Source organism: Oncorhynchus gorbuscha, linkage group LG09, assembly GCF_021184085.1.
Source record: "Oncorhynchus gorbuscha isolate QuinsamMale2020 ecotype Even-year linkage group LG09, OgorEven_v1.0, whole genome shotgun sequence".
NCBI classification, from domain to species: domain Eukaryota; kingdom Metazoa; phylum Chordata; class Actinopteri; order Salmoniformes; family Salmonidae; genus Oncorhynchus; species Oncorhynchus gorbuscha.
The window spans coordinates 53495038-53520678 of NC_060181.1; the positions used below are offsets into that span (position 1 = coordinate 53495038).

Here is a 25641-nt window from a genome sequence, read left to right on the forward strand (position 1 = left end):
AAATCGACTATCGAGGATCGCTATTGGGCGCCGTAGGCTTGTACACAATCTCACCACCTTAACACGCACACGCACAATCCCTGTGTGTGGTTACATTAGGCTAACGTATGTCAAAGGATTTAAGAACAGCAGTAACATCCAGCAGGATTTAGGCTACCAACTGCATAGCCAGTTGTAGCTCAATCTTGGGTGCAATGTTCACGTTCCCGCACTGACTGTGGAGGCTCATTGATTTAACGTTATGTTAGCCTACATACTACACTAACAAAGATATAAATGATATAGCTGTCGGCTATATTTGCCACAAATTACTGTTCTTTGTGCAGCTTCAAATGTCGAACAAAGTTGGAAATTGTTGCACCTCCGTCTGTAATTTTCTTCCCGCATGTTTTGCAAGTTGCAATCCGTTTTTGTTGATACAGCGTCGTCTTTATATCCAAAAATAATAATTTTGAGTATCATCTTTCCAAGGGCTCCATCTGTATTCACTCAGCTGCCACAATTTGATTGGCTACTTTCCAATTCAAATTGTAATCTGTTAAATGAAGAGTTTGTGCACTGCACCCTTTTTTAATAGCATAATTTTTAATATCTGGGCTTGAGGAGGGTATCAAGTCAGGTCAAGTCAAAAGGCTCAAGTCCAAGTTAAGTCACGAGTCATTGGTATTCAAGTCAAACTTGAGTTGCAAGTCATATTTGTGACTCGAGTCCAAGTCATGTGACTCGAGTCCACACCTCTGCTGCCTGGTATGGCATCTGCTCGGCCTCCAACTGCAAGGCACTAGAGGGTAGTGCATACGGCCCAGTACATCACCTGGGCCAAGCTTCCTGCCATCCAGGACCTCTGTACCAGGCGGTGTCAGAGGAAGGCCCTAAAAAAGACTCCAGCCACCCTAGGCATACTGTTCTTTATTGGTCACATATACATTTGGCATTTATTTGTTACTGCGGGTGTAGCAAAATAATTGTGTTTCTGTCTCCAACAGTGCACTAATATCTAACAATGCACACACATGAAAGTAAAATAATTTAATTAAGAAATATTAGTCCGGAGCGTGCGTGCGTGACAGTCAAAAGTTTGGACACACCTACTAATTCCATTTTTTTTTAATGTTTACTATTTTCTACATTGTAGAATAATAGTGAAGACCTCAAAACTATGAAATAACACATATGGAATCATGTGACCAAAAAGTCTTCAACAAATCAAAATACACTGTTCAAAAGTTTGGGGTCACTTTGAAATGTCCTTGTTTTCCATGAAAACATACATGAAATGAGTTGCAAAATGAGTAGCAAATATAGTCAAGATGTTGACAAGGCTATAAATAATGATTTTTTAAATTGAAATAATAATTGTCTTTCAACGTTGCTTTCGTCAAAGAATCCTCCATTTGCAGCAATTACAGCCTTGCAGATCTTTGGCATTTTAGTTGTCAGTTTGTTGAGGTAATCTGAAGATATTTCACCCCATGTATCCTGAAGCACCTCCCACAAGTTGGATTGGCTTGATTGGCACTTTTTACGTATGGTACATACTTTTTACGTGCCATACGGTCAAGCTGCTCCCACAATCCGGTGATTGTGCTGGCCACTCCATTATAGACAGAATACCAGCTGACTGCTTCTTCCCAAAATAGTTATTGCATAGTTTGGAGATGTGCTTTGTGTCATTGTCCTGTTGTAGGAGGAAATTGGCTCCAAATAAGTGCTGTCCACCGGGTATGGTATGGAGTGATAGCCTTCCTTCAAGATCCCTTTTTACCCTGTACAAATCTCCCACTTTACCACCACCAAAGCAACCCCAGACCACATCATTGCCTCCACCATGCTTGACAGATTACGTCATTTTTTTTCTGCATCTCACGAATGTTCTTCGTGATCCGAACACCTCAAACACTTTTTTCCAATCTTCCTGTGTCCAGTGTCTGTGTTCTTTTGTCCATCTTGATATTTTATTTTTATTGGCCAGTCTGAGATATTTTTTTCTTTGCAACTCTGCCTAGAAGGCCAGCATCCCGGAGTTGCCTTTTCACTGTTGACATTTCTTGGCAATTTATCGCACGGAATAGCCTTCAATTCTCAGAACAAGAATAGACTGATGAGTTTCAGAAGAAAGGGCTATGTTTCTGGCCATTTTGCGCCTGTAATCGAACCCACAAATGCTGATGCTCCGGATACTCAACTCGTCTAAAGAAGGCCAGTTTGATTTGCTTCTTTAATCAGCACAACAGCTTTCAGCTGTGCTAACAATTGCATAAGGGTTTTCTAATGATCAATTAGCCTTTTTAAAATTATAAACTTAGCTAACACAACGTGCCATTGGAATGCAGGAATGATGGTTGCTGATAATGGGCCTCTGTGTGCCTCTGTAGATATTCCATTAATAATCAGGTGTTTCCAGCTACAATAGTCATTTACAACATTAACAATGTCTACACTGTCTTTCTGATCAATTTGATATTATGAAAAATGTGCTTTTAACTATTTCTAAGTGACCTCAAACTTTAGAATGGTAGTGTGTATTTGAGCTTCTTCAAAGTTGCTACCCTTTCTCTCAACCAGCTTCATGAGGTAGTCACCTGGAATGCATTTCAGTTAAAGTTAATTTGTGGAATTTGTTTCCTTAATGCGTTTGAGCCAATCAGTTGTGTTGTGACAACACAACCCTATTTGGTAAAAGACCAAGTCCATATTACGGCAAGAACAGCTCAAATGAGCAAAGAGAAATGACAGTCCATCATTACCTTAAGATACAAAGATCAGTCAATCCGTAACAGTTCAATAACAAAGTTTCTTCAAGTGCAGTCGCAAAAACCATCATGCACTATGATGAAACTGGCTCTCATGAGGACCGCCACAGGAATGGAAGACCCAGAATTACCTCTGCAGCAGAGGATACGTTCAGTAGAGTTACCAGACTCAAAATGCAGCCCAAACAACTCTTTCACAAAGTTTAAGTAACCGACACATCTCAACATCAACTGTGTGAATCAGGTCTTCATGGTTGAATTGCTGCAGAGAGATGAGTTGGACCATAGAGTGACCGAAAAGCAGCCAACAAGTGCTCAGCGTATTTTTTAAAATGTATTTACCTTTTATTTAACTAGGCAAGTCAGTTAAGTAATAATTCTTATTTTCAATGACAGCCTAGGAACAGTGGGTTAACTGCCTTGTTCAGGGGCATAATTAAAGTTTTAGCTTGTCAGCTCAGGGATTTGATCTTGCAACCGTTTGGTTAGAAGACCAACACTCTAACCCCTAGGCTACCTGCTTCAAGACTGGGATCTGGGAACTGCTTCAAGACTGTTGGAAAAGCATTACAGGTGAAGCTGGTTGAAAGAATACTAAGTGTGAAAAGCTGTCAAGGCGAAGGATGGCTACTTTGAAGAATCTAAAATATATTTAGATTTGTTTAACCTTTTTTTGGTTACTACATGATTCCATATGTTATTTCATACTTTTGATCGCTTTACTATTTTTCTACAATGAACAAAATAGTACAAATAAAAACACTAGTGACTACATTTCAGGGCATGGTACTAGGAGGGGGCCCTCTGGAGAGCCCTGCGGTTGCGGGTGGTGCAGTTGCCATACAAGGCAGTGATATAGTCCGACAGGATGCTCTCAATGGTGCACCAACAAAAGTTTGTGAGGGTCTTATGGGCCAAGCCAAATTTCTTCTGCCTCCTGAGTTTGAAGAGGCACTGTTGCGACTTCTGTGCGGGTGGACCATTTCAGATTTTCAGTGATGTGTACGCCGAGGTACTTGAATCTTTTCACCTTCTCCTCTGTGGCCCCATCGATGTGGATGGGGGTGTGCTCACTCTGCTGTATCCTGAAGTCCACGATCAGCTCCTTCGCATGGTTGATGTTGAGGGAGAGGTTATTTACCTGGCACAACAGTGGCCGCAAACTTGGTGATTGAGTTGGGGACCTGCGTGGCCATGCAGTCATGGGTGAACAGGGAGTACAGGAAGGGGCTGAGTACTCACCCTTGTGGGGCCCCAGTGTTGAGGATCAGCGTAGTGGAGGTGTTGTTGGCTACCTTCACCACCTGGGATAGGCTCGTCAGGAAGTCCAAGACCCAATTGCACAGGGCGGGGTTCAGACCCAGGGCCCCAAGCTTAATGATGAGCTTAGAGGGTACTATGGTGTTTTAAGGCTGAACTGTAGTCAATGAACATAATTCTTATGTAGGTCTTCCTCTTGTCCAGATGGGATGGGGCAGTGTGCAGTACGATGGCGATTGCATCATCCGTGGACCTATTGGGGCAGTATGTAAATTGAATTGGTTCTAGGGTGTCAGGTAAGGTGGAGGTGATATGATCCTAGCCTCTCAGAGCACTTCATGATGACAGAAGTGAGTGCTATTTTTGTACATTAATCGATACTATTTGATTTAAATCTGTATAATTATGTTCATTTAATTCTGCATGAACGTTTTACGACCCCTTGACCAAAAATGAAATGTTTTCAAAATAGCTTGTCATCAGAACTCTTAATTCCAATGGCTCTCATAATTGTCATTCAAACCCTGTACCTCCACCTCGGCTCTTAAAGTGAAGCGCACGTCTTCACTCCTGGAGGATATTTTTGTTTCGTAGGTTCGTAGTTTAACTACTGCATTTTTTTATATTAAATATTTCTGCAGTACAATCGTTATTTCGCAGATTGTTATTTCGCAGTTGAAATTGTGTGTTGAAGGCGAATGCAAATCAAATGTCAAATCTGTTAATTATAGATAGAATTCAAGCTATATTAAATCAAATCCAGACATGAACTATTATTTTAGCAGGCAACACTAAATCACACATTCAATAAGTTTGACAGATGTCGCAATAAATATGTTTTCATTGAGCCTCCAGTGATGCGGAAAAATGTAATCTCTACAAATAATTTACAGAACACCTGGAGATTATTATTCCCAACTACAAAACAATATTTATTGAAAAGCTATTATAGAAAGACTATTCAAGAATTTACTACGTTTTTGCTTCTTGCAAAAATGCACACAAGAATTTACTGGTTATAAAATCCTTGACATATCAAATCATTCACCTGTATCTCATGCTTAATTACATCAACAGAAAATACAATTAGCGACAAAATATGGAGAATGAACAGAGTACATCTTCAAGACCCAAAATGTATTAAATGAAAAAAATTAAAACCATTACAAATGTAGACATAGAGGACAGAGAAATGCCAACCTTCGATATAATTTGGGATGCTTTTAAGGCGTACATAGGGAAATAATAATCTCATACTCTGCAAAAGTTAAATCTGAGTTAGAAATTCAAATGAAAGAGAAATAAATCACTATCTTAAGAAGAAAGTGTTATGCAGGTGAATGAGGACCCAAAAGCGACTTGGCGAAAACAGAGTTTTTAATCCAGTAAAGTAACTTTACAATCAAAAGGCATAATTCTACTCGTAATGACGAGAACAGACTGGAGACTTGATCAAGAACTGCAGGTTGCCTCGGGAAGGCACTTGAACGTAGCAGACTCAGACACCTGCTCACCACGCAGCATCTGAGGGAAACACGACACGACAGGGCGATACATAGACACAGCACGGTGAACAATAGACAAGGATCCGACAGGGCAGGAACGGAAAACAAGGAGAGAAATAGGGACTCTAATCAGGGAAAAGGATCGGGAACAGGTGTGGGAAGACTAAATGATTGATTAGGGGAATAGGAACAGCTGGGAGCAGGAACGGAACGATAGAGAGAAGAGAGAGAGGAAGGGAGAGAGAAAAAGGGGAACGAACCTAAAAAGACCAGCAGGGGGAAAATGAACAGAGGGAAAAGCAAAATGACAAGACAATCTAAGACAAAACATGACAGTACCCCCCACTCACCGAGCGCCTCCTGGCGCACTCGAGGAGGAATCCTGGCGGCAACGGAGGAAATCATCAATAAGTGAACGGTCCAGCACGTCCCGAGACGGAACCCAACTCCTCTCCTCAGGACCGTAACCCTCCCAATCCACTAAGTATTGGTGACCCCGTCCCCGAGAACGCATGTCCATGATCCTACGTACCTTGTAAATAGGTGCGCTCTCGACAAGGACGGGAGGGGGGGAGGGAAGACGAACGGGGGTGCGAAGAAAGGGCTTGACACAGGAGACATGGAAGACAGGATGGATGCGATGAAGATGTCGCGGAAGAAGCAGTCGCACAGCGACAGGATTGACGACCTGGGAGACACGGAACGGACCAATGAACCGCGGAGTCAACTTACGAGAAGCTGTCGTAAGAGGAAGGTTGCGAGTGGAAAGCCACACTCTCTGGCCGCAACAATACCTTGGACTCTTAATCCTGCGTTTATTGGCAGCTCTCACAGTCTGTGCCCTGTAACGGCAAAGTGCAGACCTCACCCTCCTCCAGGTGCGCTCACAACGTTGGACAAACGCTTGAGCGGAGGGAACGCTGGACTCGGCAAGCTGGGATGAGAACAGAGGAGGCTGGTAACCCAGACTACTCTGAAACGGAGATAACCCGGTAGCAGACGAAGGAAGCGAGTTGTGAGCGTATTCTGCCCAGGGAGCTGTTCTGCCCAAGACGCAGGGTTTCTGAAAGAAAGGCTGCGTAGTATGCGACCAATCGTCTGATTGGCCCTCTCTGCTTGACCGTTAGACTGGGGATGAAACCCGGAAGAGAGACTGACGGACGCACCAATCAAACGACAGAACTCCCTCCAAAACTGTGACGTGAATTGCGGGCCTCTGTCTGAAACGGCGTCTAACGGGAGGCCATGAATTCTGAACACATTCTCGATGATGATTTGTGCCGTCTCCTTAGCGGAAGGAAGTTTAGCGAGGGGAATGAAATGTGCCGCCTTAGAGAACCTATCGACAACCGTAAGAATCACAGTCTTCCCCGCAGACAAAGGCAGACCGGTAATGAAGTCTAGGGCGATGTGAGACCATGGTCGAGAAGGAATGGGGAGCGGTCTGAGACGACCGGCAGGAGGAGAGTTACCCGACTTAGTCTGCGCGCAGTCCGAACAAGCAGCCACGAAACGGCGCGTGTCACGCTCCTGAGTCGGCCACCAAAAGCGCTGGCGAATAGACGCAAGAGTGCCTCGAACACCGGGATGACCAGCTAACTTGGCAGAGTGAGCCCACTGAAGAACAGCCAGACGAGTGGAAACAGGAACGAAAAGGAGGTTACTAGGACAAGCGCGCGGCGACGCAGTGTGCGTGAGTGCTTGCTTAACCTGTCTTTCAATTCCCCAGACTGTCAACCCGACAACACGCCCATAAGGAAGAATCCCCTCGGGATCAGTAGAAGCCACTGAAGAACTAAACAGACGGGATAAGGCATCCGGCTTGGTGTTTTTGCTACCCGGACGGTAAGAAATCACAAACTCGAAACGAGCGAAAAACAACGCCCAACGAGCTTGACGGGCATTAAGTCGTTTGGCAGAACGGATGTACTCAAGGTTCTTATGGTCTGTCCAAACGACAAAAGGAACGGTCGCCCCCTCCAACCACTGTCGCCATTCGCCTAGGGCTAAGCGGATGGCGAGCAGTTCGCGGTTACCCACATCATAGTTGCGCTCAGATGGCGACAGGCGATGAGAAAAATAAGCGCAAGGATGAACCTTATCGTCAGACTGGAAGCGCTGGGATAGAATGGCTCCCACGCCTACCTCTGAAGCGTCAACCTCGACAATGAATTGTCTAGTGACGTCAGGAGTAACGAGGATAGGAGCGGACGTAAAACGTTCTTTTAGAAGATCAAAAGCTCCCTGGGCGGAACCGGACCACTTAAAACACGTCTTGACAGAAGTAAGAGCTGTGAGAGGGGCAGCAACTTGACCGAAATTACGAATGAAACGCCGATAGAAATTAGCGAAACCTAAAAAGCGCTGCAACTCGACACGTGACCTTGGAACGGTCCAATCACTGACAGCTTGGACCTTAGCGGAATCCATCTGAATGCCTTCAGCGGAAATAACGGAACCGAGAAAAGTAACGGAGGAGACATGAAAAGAGCACTTCTCAGCCTTCACGTAGAGACAATTCTCTAAAAGGCGCTGTAGAACACGTCGAACGTGCTGAACATGAATCTCGAGTGACGGTGAAAAAATCAGGATATCGTCAAGATAGACAAAAACAAAGATGTTCAGCATGTCTCTCAGAACATCATTAACTAATGCCTGAAAAACAGCTGGCGCATTGGCGAGACCAAACGGCAGAACCCGGTACTCAAAATGCCCTAACGGAGTGTTAAACGCCGTTTTCCACTCGTCCCCCTCTCTGATGCGCACGAGATGGTAAGCGTTACGAAGGTCCAACTTAGTAAAGCACCTGGCTCCCTGCAGAATCTCGAAGGCTGATGACATAAGGGGAAGCGGATAACGATTCTTAACCGTTATGTCATTCAGCCCTCGATAATCCACGCAGGGGCGCAGAGTACCGTCCTTCTTCTTAACAAAAAGAACCCGCCCCGGCCGGAGAGGAAGAAGGCACTATGGTACCGGCGTCAAGAGACACAGATAAATAATCCTCGAGAGCCTTACGTTCGGGAGCCGACAGAGAGTATAGTCTACCCCGAGGAGGAGTGGTCCCCGGAAGGAGATCAATACTACAATCATACGACCGGTGAGGAGGAAGGGAGTTGGCTCGGGACCGACTGAAGACCGTGCGCAGATCATGATATTCCTCCGGCACTCCTGTCAAATCGCCAGGTTCCTCCTGAGAAGTGGGGACAGAAGAAATGGGAGGGATGGCAGACATTAAACACTTCACATGACAAGAAACGTTCCAGGATAGGATAGAATTACTAGACCAATTAATAGAAGGATTATGACATACTAGCCAGGGATGACCCAAAACAACAGGTGTAAAAGGTGAACGAAAAATCAAAAAAGAAATAGTCTCACTGTGGTTACCAGATACTGTGAGAGTTAAAGGTAGTGTCTCAAATCTGATACTGGGAAGATGACTACCATCTAAGGCAAACATGGGCGTAGGCTTGTCTAACTGTCTGAAAGGAATGTCATGTTTCCGAGCCCATGCTTCGTCCATGAAACAACCCTCAGCCCCAGAGTCAATCAAGGCACTGCATGTAGCACCCGAACCGGTCCAGCGTAGATGAACCGACATAGTAGTACAGGATCTAGATGAAGAGACCTGAGTAGTAGCGCTCACCAGTAGCCCTCCGCTTACTGATGAGCTCTGGCCTTTTACTGGACATGAATTGACAAAATGTCCATCAAATCCGCAATAGAGGCACAGGCGGTTGGTGATCCTCCGTTCCCTCTCCTTGGTCGAGATGCGAATACCTCCCAGCTGCATGGGCTCAGTCTCTGAGCCAGAGGAGGGAGATGGTTGCGATGCGGAGCAGGGAAACACCGTTGACGCGAGCTCTCTTCCACGAGCTTGGTGACGAAGATCTACCCGTCGTTCTATGCGGATGGCGAGAGCAATCAAAGAGTCCACACTGGAAGGAACCTCCCGAGAGAGAATCTCATCTTTGACCACTGCGTGGAGTCCCTCCAGAAAACGAGCGAGCAGCGCCGGCTCGTTCCAGTCACTAGAGGCAGCAAGAGTGCGAAACTCTATAGAGTAATCCGTTATGGATCGATCACCTTGGCATAGGGAAGCCAGGGCCCTAGAAGCCTCCCTACCAAAAACTGAACGGTCAAAAACCCGAATCATCTCCTCTTTAAAGTTCTGGTAATTGTTAGAACAATCAGCCCTTGCCTCCCAGATAGCTGTGCCCCACTCTCGAGCCCGGCCAGTAAGGAGTGAAATGACGTAAGCAACCCGAGCTCTCTCGCTAGAGTATGTGTTGGGTTGAGAGAGAACACAATATCACACTGGGTGAGAAAGGAGCGGCACTCCGTGGGCTGCCCGGAGTAGCAAGATGGGTTATTAACCCTAGGTTCCGGAGGCTCGGCAGGCCAGGAAGTAACAGGTGGCACGAGACGAAGACTCTGGAACTGTCCAGAGAGGTCGGAAACCTGAGCGGCCAGGTTCTCCACGGCATGGCGAGCAGCAGACAATTCCTGCTCGTGTCTGCCGAGCATGGCTCCTTGGATCTCGACGGCAGTGTTACGAGCATCTGTAGTCGCTGGGTCCATTCTTTGGTCGGATCCTTCTGTTATGCAGGTGAATGAGGACCCAAAAGCGACTTGGCGAAAACAGAGTTTTTAATCCAGTAAAGTAACTTTACAATCAAAAGGCATAATTCTACTCGTAATGACGAGAACAGACTGGAGACTTGATCAAGAACTGCAGGTTGCCTCGGGAAGGCACTTGAACGTAGCAGACTCAGACACCTGCTCACCACGCAGCATCTGAGGGAAACACGACACGACAGGGCGATACATAGACACAGCACGGTGAACAATAGACAAGGATCCGACAGGGCAGGAACGGAAAACAAGGAGAGAAATAGGGACTCTAATCAGGGAAAAGGATCGGGAACAGGTGTGGGAAGACTAAATGATTGATTAGGGGAATAGGAACAGCTGGGAGCAGGAACGGAACGATAGAGAGAAGAGAGAGAGGAAGGGAGAGAGAAAAAGGGGAACGAACCTAAAAAGACCAGCAGGGGGAAAATGAACAGAGGGAAAAGCAAAATGACAAGACAATCTAAGACAAAACATGACAGAAAGTACTCTGAAAAAACTTAAACAGGAATATATGATCTTTTACTTTTGAAGAGAGCCAACAACTACAACAACTACTAAGCTCAAATAAAGCACACTACTTAATGGCAAACCTCACAGCACTCGCAACGCAAATACATGCCAAACTAGTTATAATTTTAAAAGATATACAAATGCGTTAATTAGAAACAACAGTGATTAACAACTATTTTAAAATCGATATAATTCAGAATTAAACAACAGTTGGACTGATCCTACTGCCTTCGTAGACTCAAAAACCCTGTAGTAACTGTCAGCAGACCAGAATCACTAAAAAGAAGGTTCACCCCAAAATAAATATTAAACACTGTTAAAACGTTACTGTGGTGAAAAGCACCAGGAAGGCACAGCTTTCCCATATCATTCTATTTAACATTTTGGGACACAATTAGCAGGGGTGTAAAAAATACCCAAGTGTCATACTTGAGTAAATTATAGATACATTTTTAATAGAAAGTTACTCAAGTACAATTGGAAGTCATCCAGTAAAATACTACTTGAGTAAAAGTATTTGGTTCTAAATATACTTCAGTATCAAAAGTAAATGTGTAAATAATTTCAAATTAGTTATATTAAGCAAAGCAGATGGCACCATTTTCTTGTTTTAAAATGTACGAATAGTCAGGGGTACACCCCTACACACAGACATAATTTACAAAAGATGCATTTGTGTTTAGTAAGTCCGCCAGATCAGAGGCAGTAGGGACGACCAGGGACATTCTCTTGATAAGTGTGTGAATTGGACAATCTTCTTGTCCTGTTAAGCATTCAAAATGTAATGAGTACTTTTGAATGTCATGGAAAATGTAGGGAGTAAAAAGTTTTACTTTTATTTTCTATAGCAATGTAATAAAGTAAAAGTTGCCCAAAAGATAAATCGTAAACTACAGATACCTCCAAAAACTACTCAAGTAGTACTTTAAAGTATTTTTACTTAAGTACTTTACACGAATGCAAATTAGCACCCCTATTTACACACCACTTGGATTCAAATCAAATTTGATTTGTCACATACACATGGTTAGCAGATGTTAATGCGAGTGTAGCGAAATGCTTGTGCTTCTAGTTCCGACAATGCAGTAATAACCAACAAGTAATCTAACTAACAATTCCAAAACTACTGTCTTACACTTGTGTGTATAAGGGGATAAAGAATATGTACATAAATATATATGAATGAGTGATGGTACAGAGCGGCATAGGCAAGATACAGTAGATGGTATCGAGTACAGTATAAACATATGAGATGAGTAGGTAAACAAAGTGGCATAGTTAAAGTGGCTAGTGATACATGTATTACATAAAGATGCAGTAGATGATATAGAGTACAGTATATACGTATACATATGAGATGAATAATGTAGGGTATGTAAACATTATATAAGGTAGCATTGTTTAAAGTGGCTAGTGATATATTTTACATAATTTCCCATCAATTCCCATTATTAAAGTGGCTGGAGTTGAGTCAGTGTGTTGGCAGCAGCCACTCAATGTTAGTGGTGGCTGTTTAACAGTCTGATGCCTTTGGGATAGAAGCTGTTTTTCAGTCTCTCGGTCCCAGCTTTGATGCACCTGTACTGACCTCGCCTTCTGGATGATAGCGGGGTGAACAGGCAGTGGCTCGGGTGGTTGTTGTCCTTGATGATCTTTATGGCCTTCCTGTAACACCGGGTGGTGTAGGTGTCCTGGAGGGCAGGTAGTTTGCCCCCGGTGATGCGTTGTGCAGACCTCACTACCCTCTGGAGAGCCTTACGGTTGTGGGCGGAGCAGTTGCCGTACCAGGCGGTGATACAGCCCGCCAGGATGCTCTCGATTGTGCATCTGTAGAAGTTTGTGAGTGCTTTTGGTGACAAGCCGAATTTCTTCAGCCTCCTGAGGTGCCTCAGGGCGCAGCCTCCTCCTGCTGCGCCCTCTTCATGATGCTGTCTGTGTGAGTGGACCAATTCAGTTTCTCTGTGATGTGTATGCCGAGGAACTTAAAACTTACTACCCTCTCCACTACTGTTCCATCGATGTGGATAGGGGGGTGTTCCCTCTGCTGTTTCCTGAAGTCCACAATCATCTCCTTAGTTTTGTTGACGTTGAGTGTGAGGTTATTTTCCTGAAACCACACTCAGAGCGTTAACTTAACAGTGTTAGAAACGTTAGAGTGTTTTCTATCCATATCTACCAATATATGCATATCCTAGCTTCTGGGCCTGAGTAACAGGCAGTTAACTTTGGGCAAACTTTTCATCCGGACGTGAAAATACTGCCCTCTACCCAAGAGAGGTTAAGCAATGGCTTTTTTTCTGGCCACTCTTCCGTAAAGCCCAGCTCTGTGGAGTGTACGGCTTAAAGTGGTCCTATGGACAGATACTCCAATCTCCGCGGTGGAGCTTTGCAGCTCCTTCATGGTTATCTTTGGTAACTTTGTTGCCTCTCTGGTTAACCCCCTCTTTGCCTGGTCTGTGAGTTTTGGTGGGCGTCCGTCCCTTTGGCAAGTTTGTTGTGGTGCCATATTCTTTCCATTTTTTAATAACGGATTTAATGGTTCTCCGTTCAAAGTTTTGGATCTTTATTTATAACCCAACCCTGATCTGTACTTCTCCACAACTTTGTCCCTGACCTGTTTGGAGATCTTCATGGTGCTGCCTGCTTGGTGGTGCCCCTTGCTTAGAGGTGTTGCAGACTGTGGGGCCTTTCAGAACAGGTGCATATATACTGAGATCATGGGATACTTACATTTGAAGTCAGATGTTTACATACACTTAGGTTGGAGTCATTAAAACTTGTTTGACAACCACTCCATAAATGTATTGTTAACAAACTATAGTTTTGGCAAGTCGGTTAGGGGACCTAGGCCTGAGTGAGCGAAATATATTATTTTGATGTTCATTTTCAAGGAATCACGAGGCTCATTTGAATTTCTTGAAACAACAGGAAAGTTCTCAGCGACAAGAGTAATCAAGTTAACATCCAACATCTGTATAAAAGTCAAAAACCAACATTTAGCTCTTGCAAGTTGTTGTATAAAATGTTTTGTGGTTGGAATTGTAGTACGTATTTAGTTTGAGAATTTAGATGTGCGCTATCAACCTTTGACAGACTGGTTTAACACTGGACAACTAAAATTGGTTGCTTAGCAACTTGCTTAACTGCCAACAGACATGTGGAGAACAAAGAGTGATAGAGTTCTAATATTTGCATAACCTTTGTGATTTGAGGATAGCTGTGAGGGTTTTCGAGTCAAGATCAAATCCTCGGATCTCCTCGCTCATTAATGATAGAATGTTCATATTGGAAGATTGAAGAAAGGCCAGTCTCTTTGGCAAATGATAGAAGCGTCAAGAAGTGGAATGCTAGCCAAAAAGACTGGTACCCAGACTAAGTTTCACCCATATTGTGTATCAATCTCTACGGCCTTTTAGATCACAGAGAGAGAGCTGAAGCCAGGCGGGGCTGGTATTCCAGTGTCAGAGAAGAATAAGAAGGAGTACATCGAGCGTATGGTTAAGTGGCGCATCGAAAGGGGTGTGGCTCAGCAGACGGAGAGCCTGGTGCGAGGCTTCTATGAGGTAGGGCCCTGTGTTTTGTGCAATCTTGTGACATAAAGTGAGCTCCAAAAAGTATTGGGACACTGACACATTTTTTGTTGTTTTAGCTCCATACTCCAGCACTTTGTATTTGAAAATGATGCAATGACTATGAAGTTAAAGTGCCGACTGTTACAGCTGCACAAATAAACCCCCAAGACATGTTAACCGCTCACCATTACAGTAACAGGGGAGATTAGCATTTTTTGCGGGGTATGATATTCGTGAATCTAACTTTCTCACTCATTATTACTCAGAAGTGTTTTGAAACATATACTATTCTTATTTACAATAAAAGTGACTCTAAAATGACATTATTTACCGTTGGGCACAAGATAATCTGAAACACAACCAAAAGAAACAGCAAATCCAACAAATGTGTAAGGTCACAAGCTTGATTGTTGGCTATGAATATGGGACCAAATACATAACTTTTGACTACTTTAATACATACATAAGTGAATTTGTCACAATGCCTTTGGTCCCCTAAAATGGGAGGGACTATGTACAAAAAGTGCTGTAATTTCTAAATGGTTCATGCAAAATGGATAAGAATACAGTCAAATTGAAGCTGACAGTCTGCACTTCATAGTCATTGTATCTTTTCAAATCCAAAGTGCTGGAGTACAGAGCCAAAACAACAACACAAATTGTCACTGTCCCAATACTTTTGGAGCTCACTGTAGCATGATTTTTATCCTGTATTTTAAAGCCTTATCCTGGAATTTGTTTCACCAAAAATGAAAGAAATTGTCTGAGGATGGTGCTGGACCATTTGAAATAAAAAGAGAATGGGACAGTTTGATGAAAAAGCTTTAAATAAAGGTTCAAATCTAGGTCATGTGACATGATTGTACAAAACACAGGGCCCTATGACATCACACACACCAACAATGGTCCATCATTCTGACATGTATTGGTCAAGTGGTAATGTATCTGCAATAGATAATGATGCACTGTTACGTTGTGATACAGTATGTGTTGGTCAGGTGGTAATGTACAGTATGTGTATTGGGTAATAGATAATGATGCAGCAGGTGGTAATGTATCTTAAATAGATATAATCAAATGGATAATCATGCAGGCCATTAACATTCCATGTGGTTACTCTAAATTTATTAGGGGTGTATCAGTGTTGCAATATGTATTGGCAAGGTGGGAATGTCTCTGTAATAGATAATACGTTAGTATTGTGACATGTATTGGTTAGGTGGTGGATGTGCGGCTGGTATCTGTGTTTGATGCCCGGGAGCTGGAGCTGGTGATCGCTGGCACTGCAGAGATCGACCTGGCAGACTGGAGGAACAACACAGAGTACAGAGGAGGTAGAGACGGGAGCAGTGGTGGTCAGTCAGATGGTGTGGGGGCATGCTTTTGCTCCAGCCAAGTAGTAACACCCATAATTCTACTAATCAAAGATGAGATCATAACTTTGATTAGTGGAGTCAGCTGTTACTGCTTGGCCCCGCACAACCCACCCAGTTTACAAACAAGTGCAGGGGCAACACTTTTGACTGGACATGAAAGCTACTTTTAAGAACAGGAGGCTTATTTTGATCTACGGCTGACTGAGATGCCTTCCATCTTTCTCCCCAGGGTACCATGACAACCACATAGTAATCCGCTGGTTCTGGGCGGCAGTGGAGAGGTTCAACAATGAGCAGAAATTGAGACTGCTGCAGGTACTACTTTTCAGGGGAAACTCCAACAGAGTTTGATACTTAGGAAAGGCTAAGCTCCCCAGTCTTAACTTACAATAGCTCTTTATTTTACAGCTCTGTTACCACTGGTATTTATTTGGTATTGAATGTGAAATTACTTGCTTAAAATTGGTGCTTCCCGGTACAATTCATAACCTAGTGACAAGAAGTAATTTTTGTGCAAAATGTATATAATTGCATGTAAATACCTGCTTATTATTGATTTAACTAGGCAAGTCAGTTAAGAGCAAATTCTTAATTACAATCACCGCCTACCCCAGCCAAACCCTAACCCGGACGCTGGGCCAATTGTGCACCGCCCTATGGGACTCACGATCACGGCCGGTTGTGATACAGCCTGGAATCGAACCAGGGTCTGTAGTGACACCTCTAGCACTGAGATGCTAGATGCCTCTAGCCTGCGCCACTCGGGAGCCCATATTTGGTGCTGTAAAAATAGTGTTACCTAAAATTGGATAGTTGACATTGTTTATTTCTCCCTAGTTTGTGACAGGCACCTCCAGTATTCCCTATGAGGGCTTTGCCTCCCTCAGAGGTAGCAATGGACCACGCAGGTTCTGTGTGGAGAAGTGGGGCAAAATCACCTCCTTGCCCAGGTACAGTACACCCGTCTGTCTGTCTGTATATTTGCCTACATGTTTGTGTGAGCTATTCAACATGTTCTGCTTCTGTCACTATCCTGTGTGTATTATAGGTTTGTGTGTATGTGATGTGTGTGCGCACATCAGTGGAAGCTCCTCAGAGGAGGAAAAGGAGAACCATACTCAGTGAATTTAATACAAATTAAAACAGTTTCACTGTTAGAAAAACTATCATTTTTAGATAAAACTACACTAAATATATTCACGTAACCATATAATTGATTAAAACACACTGTTTTGCAATTAAGGTCTACAGCACTTTGTAGGGTACCACCATGGTGTAGCCGGAGGACAGCTAATACAAAACATTGGAGGCTCATGGTACTAATTATGACAACTTCCGGAGGACATCTTCCAACCTGTCAGAGCTCTTGTAGCATGAACTGACATTTTGTCCACACAATCAAAGGATCAGAGAATGAATCTAATACTGAAAGCATAAGCTACAGCTAGCTAGCACTGCAGTGCATAACATGTGGTGAGTAGTTGACTCAAAGAGAGAGAAAGACAAGAGTTTAACAGTTTTGAACAAATTGAAGCAAGAGGGAGAGCTAGCTATGTTTCCTATTTTTTCACTTACTTAGCTAGCTAGCCAGTATAGCTTGCTCAAACAGAGGAATGCTAGAGTATGTTAGCTAGCTGGATATTGCTATCAAACACTGAAACACTTCCAAGTCAAGGTAAGCATTGTTTTTTATTCATTTATTGCCATTGGGCGCACAGGTGTAACTGCTAAAGTGCTTGCTGACTGTACACTGTACTGCATGATTGTAGCGGGTTTACAAATGCGTTTAGTTCTATGAGCAATGTTGACAATGACATGAGATGGTGACAATGATGTAGGTTGTGTGTAGCGGTGATGATATGAATGTTGGGCTTGGAAAGCTTTTATTTGCCTGGTCACAGACAGCTAATGTGTTGTGCACTGAAGTCCACAAGTGAAGGGAAAAGGTGAGAGAGGAGAGCGCATAGTTGTGAGAATGAATTACAACAAGCAAAGTGATCATGCTGTATGTGGCTACTATGAAAGTGAACTGTGTTTGCGTGGAATAAGGAGTACAACAAGACAATGGAGTAGGGGGGGATGGCTGACGTTTTACAGGCTCCTAACCAACTGTGCTATGTATTTATTTATTTAGCATTTGTTGTAACTCATTTTGTACATAATGTTGCTGCCACCATTGTTGCTACCGCCTCTTACGACCAAAAAGAGCTTCTAGACATCAGAACAGCGATTACTCACCTCAATGGATGAAGATGTACAGTTGATGTCGGAAGTTTACATACACTTAGGTTGGAGTCATTAAACCTTGTTTTTCAACCACTCCACAAACTTCTTGTTAACAAACTATAGTTTTGGCAAGTCAGTTAGGACATCTACTTTGTGTATGACACAAGTAATTTTTCCAACAATTGTTTACAGACAGATTATTTCACTTATAATTCACTGTATCACAATTCCAGTGGGTCAGTAGTTCACATACACTAAGTTGTCTGTGCATTTAAACAGCGTGGGAAATTCCAGAAAATGATGTCATGGCTTTAGAAGCTTCTGATAGGCTAATTGACATCATTTGAGTCAATTGGAGGTGTACCTGTGGATGTATTTCAAGGCCTACCTTCAAACTCAGTGCCTCTTTGCTTGACATCATGAAAAATCTAAAGAATTCAGCCAAGACAGAAAGAAAACTGTAGACTCCACAAGTCTGGTTCATTGTTGGGAGCAATTTCTAAATGCCTAAAGGTACAATGTTCATCTGTACAAACAATAGCATGCAAGTATAAACACCATGGGACCACGCGGACGTCATACCGCTCAGGAAGGAGACGCGTTCTGTCTCCTAGAGATGAATGTACTTTGGTGCGAAAAGTGCAAATCAATCCTAGAACAACAGCAAAGGACCTTGTGAAGATGCTGGAGGAAACAGGTCGTTAAGTATCTATATCCACAGTAAAACGAGTCCTATATCGACATAACCTGAAAGGCCGCTCAGCAAGGAACAATAACAGCCATTAAAAAAGCCAGACTACAGTTTGCAACTGCACATGGGGACAAAGAGCGTACTTTTTTGAGAAATGTCCTTTGGTCTGATGAAACAGAAACATAACTATTTGGCCATTTTGATCATCGTTATGTTTGGAGGAAAAAAGGGTGAGGCTTGCAGAAGAACACCATCCCAACCGTGAAGCACGGGGGTGGCAGCATCATGTTGTGGGGGTGCTTTGCTGCAGGAGGGACTCGTGCACTTCGCAAAATAGATTGCATCATGAGGTAGGAAAATTATGTAGATATATTGATGCAACATCTCAAGACACCAGTCAGGAAGTTGAAGCTTGGTCACAAATAAGTCTTCCAAATAATTCTCTCTACTATTATTCTGACATTTCACATTCTTAAAATAAACTGGTGATCCGAACTGACCTAAGACAGGTAATTTTTACATTACATTTACATTTACATTTAAGTCATTTAGCAGACGCTCTTATCCAGAGCGACTTACAAATTGGTGCATTCACCTTATGACATCCAGTGGAACAGTCACTTTACAATAGTGCATCTAAATCTTAAAGGGGGGTGAGAGGGATTACTTATCCTATCCTAGGTATTCCTTAAAGAGGTGGGGTTTCAGGTGTCTCTGGAAGGTGGTGATTGACTCCGCTGTCCTGGCGTCGTGAGGGAGTTTGTTCCACCATTGGGGAGCCAGAGCAGCGAACAGTTTTGACTGGGCTGAGCGGGAGCTGTACTTCCTCAGTGGTAGAGAGGCGAGCAGGCCAGAGGTGGATGAACGCAGTGCCCTTGTTTGGGTGTAGGGCCTGATCAGAGCCTGGAGGTACTGAGGTGCCGTTCCCCTCACAGCTCCATAGGCAAGCACCATGGTCTTGTAGAGGATGCGAGCTTCAACTGGAAGCCAGTGGAGAGAACGGAGGAGCGGGGTGACGTGAGAGAACTTGGGAAGGTTGAACACCAGACGGGCTGCGGCGTTCTGGATGAGTTGAAGGGGTTTAATGGCACAGGCAGGGAGTCCAGCCAACAGCGAGTTGCAGTAATCCAGACGGGAGATGACAAGTGCCTCGATTAGGACCTGCGCCGCTTCCTGTGTGAGGCAGGGTCGTACTCTGCGGATGTTGTAGAGCATGAACCTACAGGAACGGGCCACCGCCTTGATGTTGGTTGAGAACGACAGGGTGTTGTCCAGGATCACGCCAAGGTTCTTAGCGCTTTGGGAGGAGGACACGATGGAGTTGTCAACCGTGATGGCGAGATCATGGAACGGGCAGTCCTTCCCCGGGAGGAAGAGCAGCTCCGTCTTGCCGAGGTTCAGCTTGAGGTGGTGATCCGTCATCCACACTGATATGTCTGCCAAACATGCAGGGATGCGATTCGCCACCTGGTCATCAGAAGGGGGAAAGGAGAAGATTAATTGTGTGTCGTCTGCATAGCAATGATAGGAGAGACCATGTGAGGTTATGACAGAGCCAAGTGACTTGGTGTATAGCGAGAATAGGAGAGGGCCTAGAACAGAGCCCTGGGAGACACCAGTGGTGAGAGCGCGTGGTGAGGAGACAGATTCTCGCCACACCACCTGGTAGGAGCGACCTGTCAGGTAGGACGCAATCCAAGCGCGGGCCGCGCCGGAGATGCCCAACTCGGAGAGGGTGGAGAGGAGGATCTGATGGTTCACAGTATCGAAGGCAGCCGATAGATCTAGAAGGATGAGAGCAGAGGAGAGAGAGTTAGCTTTAGCAGTGCGGAGCGCCTCCGTGATACAGAGGAGAGCAGTCTCAGTTGAATGACTAGTCTTGAAACCTGACTGATTTGGATCAAGAAGGTCATTCAGAGAGAGACAGCGGGAGAGCTGGTCAAGGACGGCACGTTCAAGAGTTTTGGAGAGAAAAGAAAGAAGGGATACTGGTCTGTAATTGTTGACATCGGAGGGATCGAGTGTAGGTTTTTTCAGAAGGGGTGCAACTCTCGCTCTCTTGAAGACGGAAGGGACGTAGCCAGCGGTCAGGGATGAGTTGATGAGCGAGGTGAGGTAATAGAGAAGGTCTCCGGAAATGGTCTGGAGAAGAGAGGAGGGGATAGGGTCAAGCGGGCAGGTTGTTGGGCGGCCGGCCGTCACAAGACGCGAGATTTCATCTGGAGAGAGAGGGGAGAAAGAGGTCAGAGCACAGGGTAGGGCAGTGTGAGCAGAACCAGCGGTGTCGTTTGACTTAGCAAACGAGGATCGGATGTCGTCGACCTTCTTTTCAAAATGGTTGACGAAGTCATCTGCAGAGAGGGAGGAGGGGGGAGGAGGATTCAGGAGGGAGGAGAAGGTGGCAAAGAGCTTCCTAGGGTTAGAGGCAGATGCTTGGAATTTAGAGTGGTAGAAAGTGGCTTTAGCAGCAGAGACAGAGGAGGAAAATGTAGAGAGGAGGGAGTGAAAGGATGCCAGGTCCGCAGGGAGGCGAGTTTTCCTCCATTTCCGCTCGGCTGCCCGGAGCCCTGTTCTGTGAGCTCGCAATGAGTCATCGAGCCACGGAGCGGGAGGGGAGGACCGAGCCGGCCTGGAGGATAGGGGACATAGAGAGTCAAAGGATGCAGAGAGGGAGGAGAGGAGGGTTGAGGAGGCAGAATCAGGAGATAGGTTGGAGAAGGTTTGAGCAGAGGGAAGAGATGATAGGATGGAAGAGGAGAGAGTAGCGGGGGAGAGAGAGCGAAGGTTGGGACGGCGCGATACCATCCGAGTAGGGGCAGTATGGGAGGTGTTGGATGAGAGCGAGAGGGAAAAGGATACAAGGTAGTGGTCGGAGACTTGGAGGGGAGTTGCAATGAGGTTAGTGGAAGAACAGCATCTAGTAAAGATGAGGTCGAGCGTATTGCCTGCCTTGTGAGTAGGGGGAAGGTGAGAGGGTGAGGTCAAAAGAGGAGAGGAGTGGAAAGAAGGAGGCAGAGAGGAATGAGTCAAAGGTAGACGTGGGGAGGTTAAAGTCGCCCAGAACTGTGAGAGGTGAGCCGTCCTCAGGAAAGGAGCTTATCAAGGCATCAAGCTCATTGATGAACTCTCCGAGGGAACCTGGAGGGCGATAAATGATAAGGATGTTAAGCTTGAAAGGGCTGGTAACTGTGACAGCATGGAATTCAAAGGAGGCGATAGACAGATGGGTAAGGGGAGAAAGAGAAAATGACCACTTGGGAGAGATGAGGATCCCGGCGCCACCACCCCGCTGACCAGAAGCTCTCGGGGTGTGCGAGAACACGTGGGCGGACGAAGAGAGAGCAGTAGGAGTAGCAGTGTTGTCTGTGGTGATCCATGTTTCCGTCAGTGCCAAGAAGTCGAGGGACTGGAGGGAGGCATAGGCTGAGATGAACTCTGCCTTGTTGGCCGCAGATCGGCAGTTCCAGAGGCTACCGGAGACCTGGAACTCCACGTGGGTCGTGCGCGCTGGGACCACCAGATTAGGGTGGCCGCGGCCACGCGGTGTGGAGCGTTTGTATGGTCTGTGCAGAGAGGAGAGAACAGGGATAGACAGACACATAGTTGACAGGCTACAGAAGAGGCTACGCTAATGCAAAGGAGATTGGAATGACAAGTGGACTACACGTCTCGAATGTTCAGAAAGTTAAGCTTACGTAGCAAGAATCTTATTGACTAAAATGATTAAAATGATGCAGTACTGCTGAAGTAGGCTAGCTGGCAGTGGGTGCGTTGTTGACACTACACTAATCAAGTCGTACCGCTGAGTGTAATAGTTTCGACAGTGCTGCTATTCGGGGGCTAGCTGGCTAGCTAGCAGTGTTGTTTACGTTAAGCTAGCTAGCTATGTAGCTAGCTACGATCAAACAAATCAAACTGTTGTACTGTAATGAAATGAAATGAAAATGTGATACTACCTGTGAATGCGACCGGGTTGTGAGTCTAATCGGTAGACGTTGGCTAGCTGTCGGCTAGCTGTTGGCTAGCTGTCGGCTAGCTGTTGGCTAGCTGTTGGCTAGCTGTTGGCTAGCTAGCAGAGTCTCCTACGTTAAGGACGACAAATAGCTGGCTAGCTAACCTCGGTAAATTAAGATAATATAATAATAATAATATATGCCATTTAGCAGACGCTTTTATCCAAAGCGACTTACAGTCATGTGATAATCACTCTAAGACTACACACTCTAAACTACACAATTATCTTGGATACAAAGACAGCAAAGACAGCTATGTAGCTAGCTAACACTACACTAATCAAGTTTTACTAGGATTAGATGTGAGGAATTGTGAAAAACGTAGTTTATATGTATTTTCCTAAGGTGTATGTGAACTTCCGACTTCATCTGTATTTCTTTAATGAGTCTGACTCAAAGGCTATACTGCTTTGTCAAGAGGGTGTGTGTCCATTTGTCAAAAACTGCTGGTGCACAATGTCTAATATTGAGGAAGTCTCAAGGTATTGCTCGCCTGAGGTAAAATACGTCATGATAAACTGTCTACCAAGAGAGTTCACATCTATATTATTCGTAGCTGTCTATTTACCACCAAAAACCGATGCTGGCACGAAGACCACACTCAAAAAGCTGTATAAAGCCATCAGCAAACAGGAAAAATGCTCATCCAGAAGTACAGGCAAACTTAAATCCATCTTACCTAATTTCTACCAGCATGTCACGTGTAACCAGAGGAAAAAACACTCTAGACCACCTTTCCTCCACACACAGAGATGCATACATAGCTTTCCCTCGCCCTCGATTTGACAAATATGACCATAATTACATCCTCCTGATTGCTGCTTACAAGGAAAAACTAAAGCAGGAAGTACAAGTGACTTGCTCAATACAGAAGTGGTCAGATGACCCGGATGCTACCCTACAGGACTGTTTTGTTAGCACAGACTGAATATGTTCTGGGATGTAGTGCATGGACTTGTCGTACCCACAGTGACGGTACGTACATTTTCCAACCAGAAGCCATGGATTACAGGCAACAACCTCACCAAGCTAAAGGCTAGAGTTTCTGCTTTCAAGGAGCGGGACACTAATCCGGGCGCTTATGGGAAATCTTGCTATGCCCTCAGACGAACCATCAAACAGGCAAAGCGTCAATACAGGACTAAGATTGAATCCTACTACACCGCCTCTGACGCTCATCGGATGTGGCAGCGTTTGCAAACTGTTAAGGACTACAAAGGGAAACCCAGCCACGTGCTGCCAAGTGACGCGAACCTACCAGATGAGGTAAATGCCTTTTTATGCTCGCTTTGAGGCAAACAACACTGAAACATGCATGAGAGCACCAGCTGTTCTGGATGACTGTGTGAACTCTCTCCGTAGCTGATGTGAGCAAGACCTTTAAACAGGTCAACATTCACAAAGCCGCAGGGACAGACAGATTACCAGGACGTGTACTCAAAGCATGCACGGACCAACTGGCAAGTGTCTTCACTGACATTTTCAACCAGTCTCTGTTTCAAACAGATCCTGTGCCCAAGATGGCGAAAGTAACCTGCCTAAATGATTATTGCCCCATAGTACTCACGTCGGTTGACATGAAGTGCTTTGAAAAGCTGGTCATGGCTCACATTTTTTAAAATATATTTTTATTTAACTAGGCAAGTCAGTTAAGAACAAATTCTTATTTTCAATGACAGCCTAGGAACAGTGGGTTAACTGCCTGTTCTGGGGTAGAATGAGAGGTTTGTACCTTGTCAGCTCGTGGATTTAAACTTGCAACCTTCCGGTTACTAGTCCAATGCTCTAACCACTAGGCTACCCTGCCACCCCATCAACACCATCATGCCAGAAACCCTAGACCCACTCCAATCCGCATACCGCCCCAACAGATCCACAGATGCAATCTCAATCGCACTCCACACTGCCCTTTCCCACCTGGACAAAAGGAACACCTGCGTGAGAATGCTGTAAATTGACTACAGCTCAGCATTCAACTCCACAGTGCCCATAAAGCTCATCACTAAGCTAAGGACCCTGGGACTAAACACCTCCCTCTGCAACTGGATCCTGGACTTCCTGACATGCCGCCCCCAGATGGTAAGGGCAGGCAACCACATATCTGCCACACTGATCCTCAATACTGGGGCCCCTCAGAGGTGCGTGCCTAGTCCCCTCCTGTACTCCCTGTTCACCTATGACTGCGTGGCCAAGCACGACTCCAACACAATAAGTCTGCTGACGACACAACAGTGGTTGGCCTGATCACCGACATTGATGAGACAGACTATAGGGAGGTCAGAGACCTGGCAGTGAGGTGCCTGGACAACAACCTCTCAATGTGAGCAAGACAAAGGAGCTGATAGTGGACTATAGGAAAAGGAGGACCGTACAGGCCCCCATTAACATCGACGGGACTGAAGTGGATGAGAGTTTCAAGTTCCTTGGTGTCCACATCATCAACAAACTATCGGTCCAAACACACCAAGACAGTTGTGAACAGGGCACGACAAAACCTTTTCCCCATCAGGAGACTGAAAATATTTGGTACACGTCCCCAGATCCTCAAAGTTCTACAGCTGCACCATCGAGAGCATCCTGACTGGTTGCTTTACCGCGTTTGTTTTTACACTGCTGCTACTCACTGTTTATTATCTATGCATAGTCTCTTTACAAATGACCTCTATTAACCTGTACCCCCGTACATTGACTCGGTACAGGTACCCCCTGTGTACAGCCTCGTTATTGTTATGTACATTTCTTGTGTTACCTATTGATTGATTCAATTTTTTTAAACTATATTTAGTAAATATTTTATTAACTCTATTTCTTCAACTGCATTGTTGGTTAAGGTTTGTATTTGGCACATGTGACAAATAAAATGTTGATTTGATTTGTATTCATTCCCCTGATTCTGTTGAACAATGATTCTTAAATGGAAGCAAACAGAAGGAAACGGGGATAAACATACCTGAATTTGTCCAATAGAAACCCTCATTTGCAACTGTTGGACTAATGATTACACCCTAGATCAGCTAGATACAGGCAAGAGTGTGCATGACAGTATTGAATGTGTTACTGTCTGTCACTTTGATTACTAAGAATTCTCTCAAAATGT

At 44.7% G+C, this 25641-nt stretch overlaps 1 protein-coding gene across 1 annotated transcript in view; it reads left to right on the top strand.

Annotated features, from left to right (window-relative positions):
• The window catches only part of LOC124043761 (E3 ubiquitin-protein ligase HECW2-like), an 88848-nt gene that overhangs the window by 59935 nt on the left and 3272 nt on the right, over positions 1 to 25641 (top strand). Inside the window, exons 26-29 of the mRNA XM_046362693.1 lie at positions 14083 to 14229; positions 15458 to 15572; positions 15844 to 15929; positions 16452 to 16564. Of these exons, the coding sequence (XP_046218649.1) occupies positions 14083 to 14229; positions 15458 to 15572; positions 15844 to 15929; positions 16452 to 16564 (461 nt within the window). The remainder of the gene's footprint in view (positions 1 to 14082; positions 14230 to 15457; positions 15573 to 15843; positions 15930 to 16451; positions 16565 to 25641) is intronic.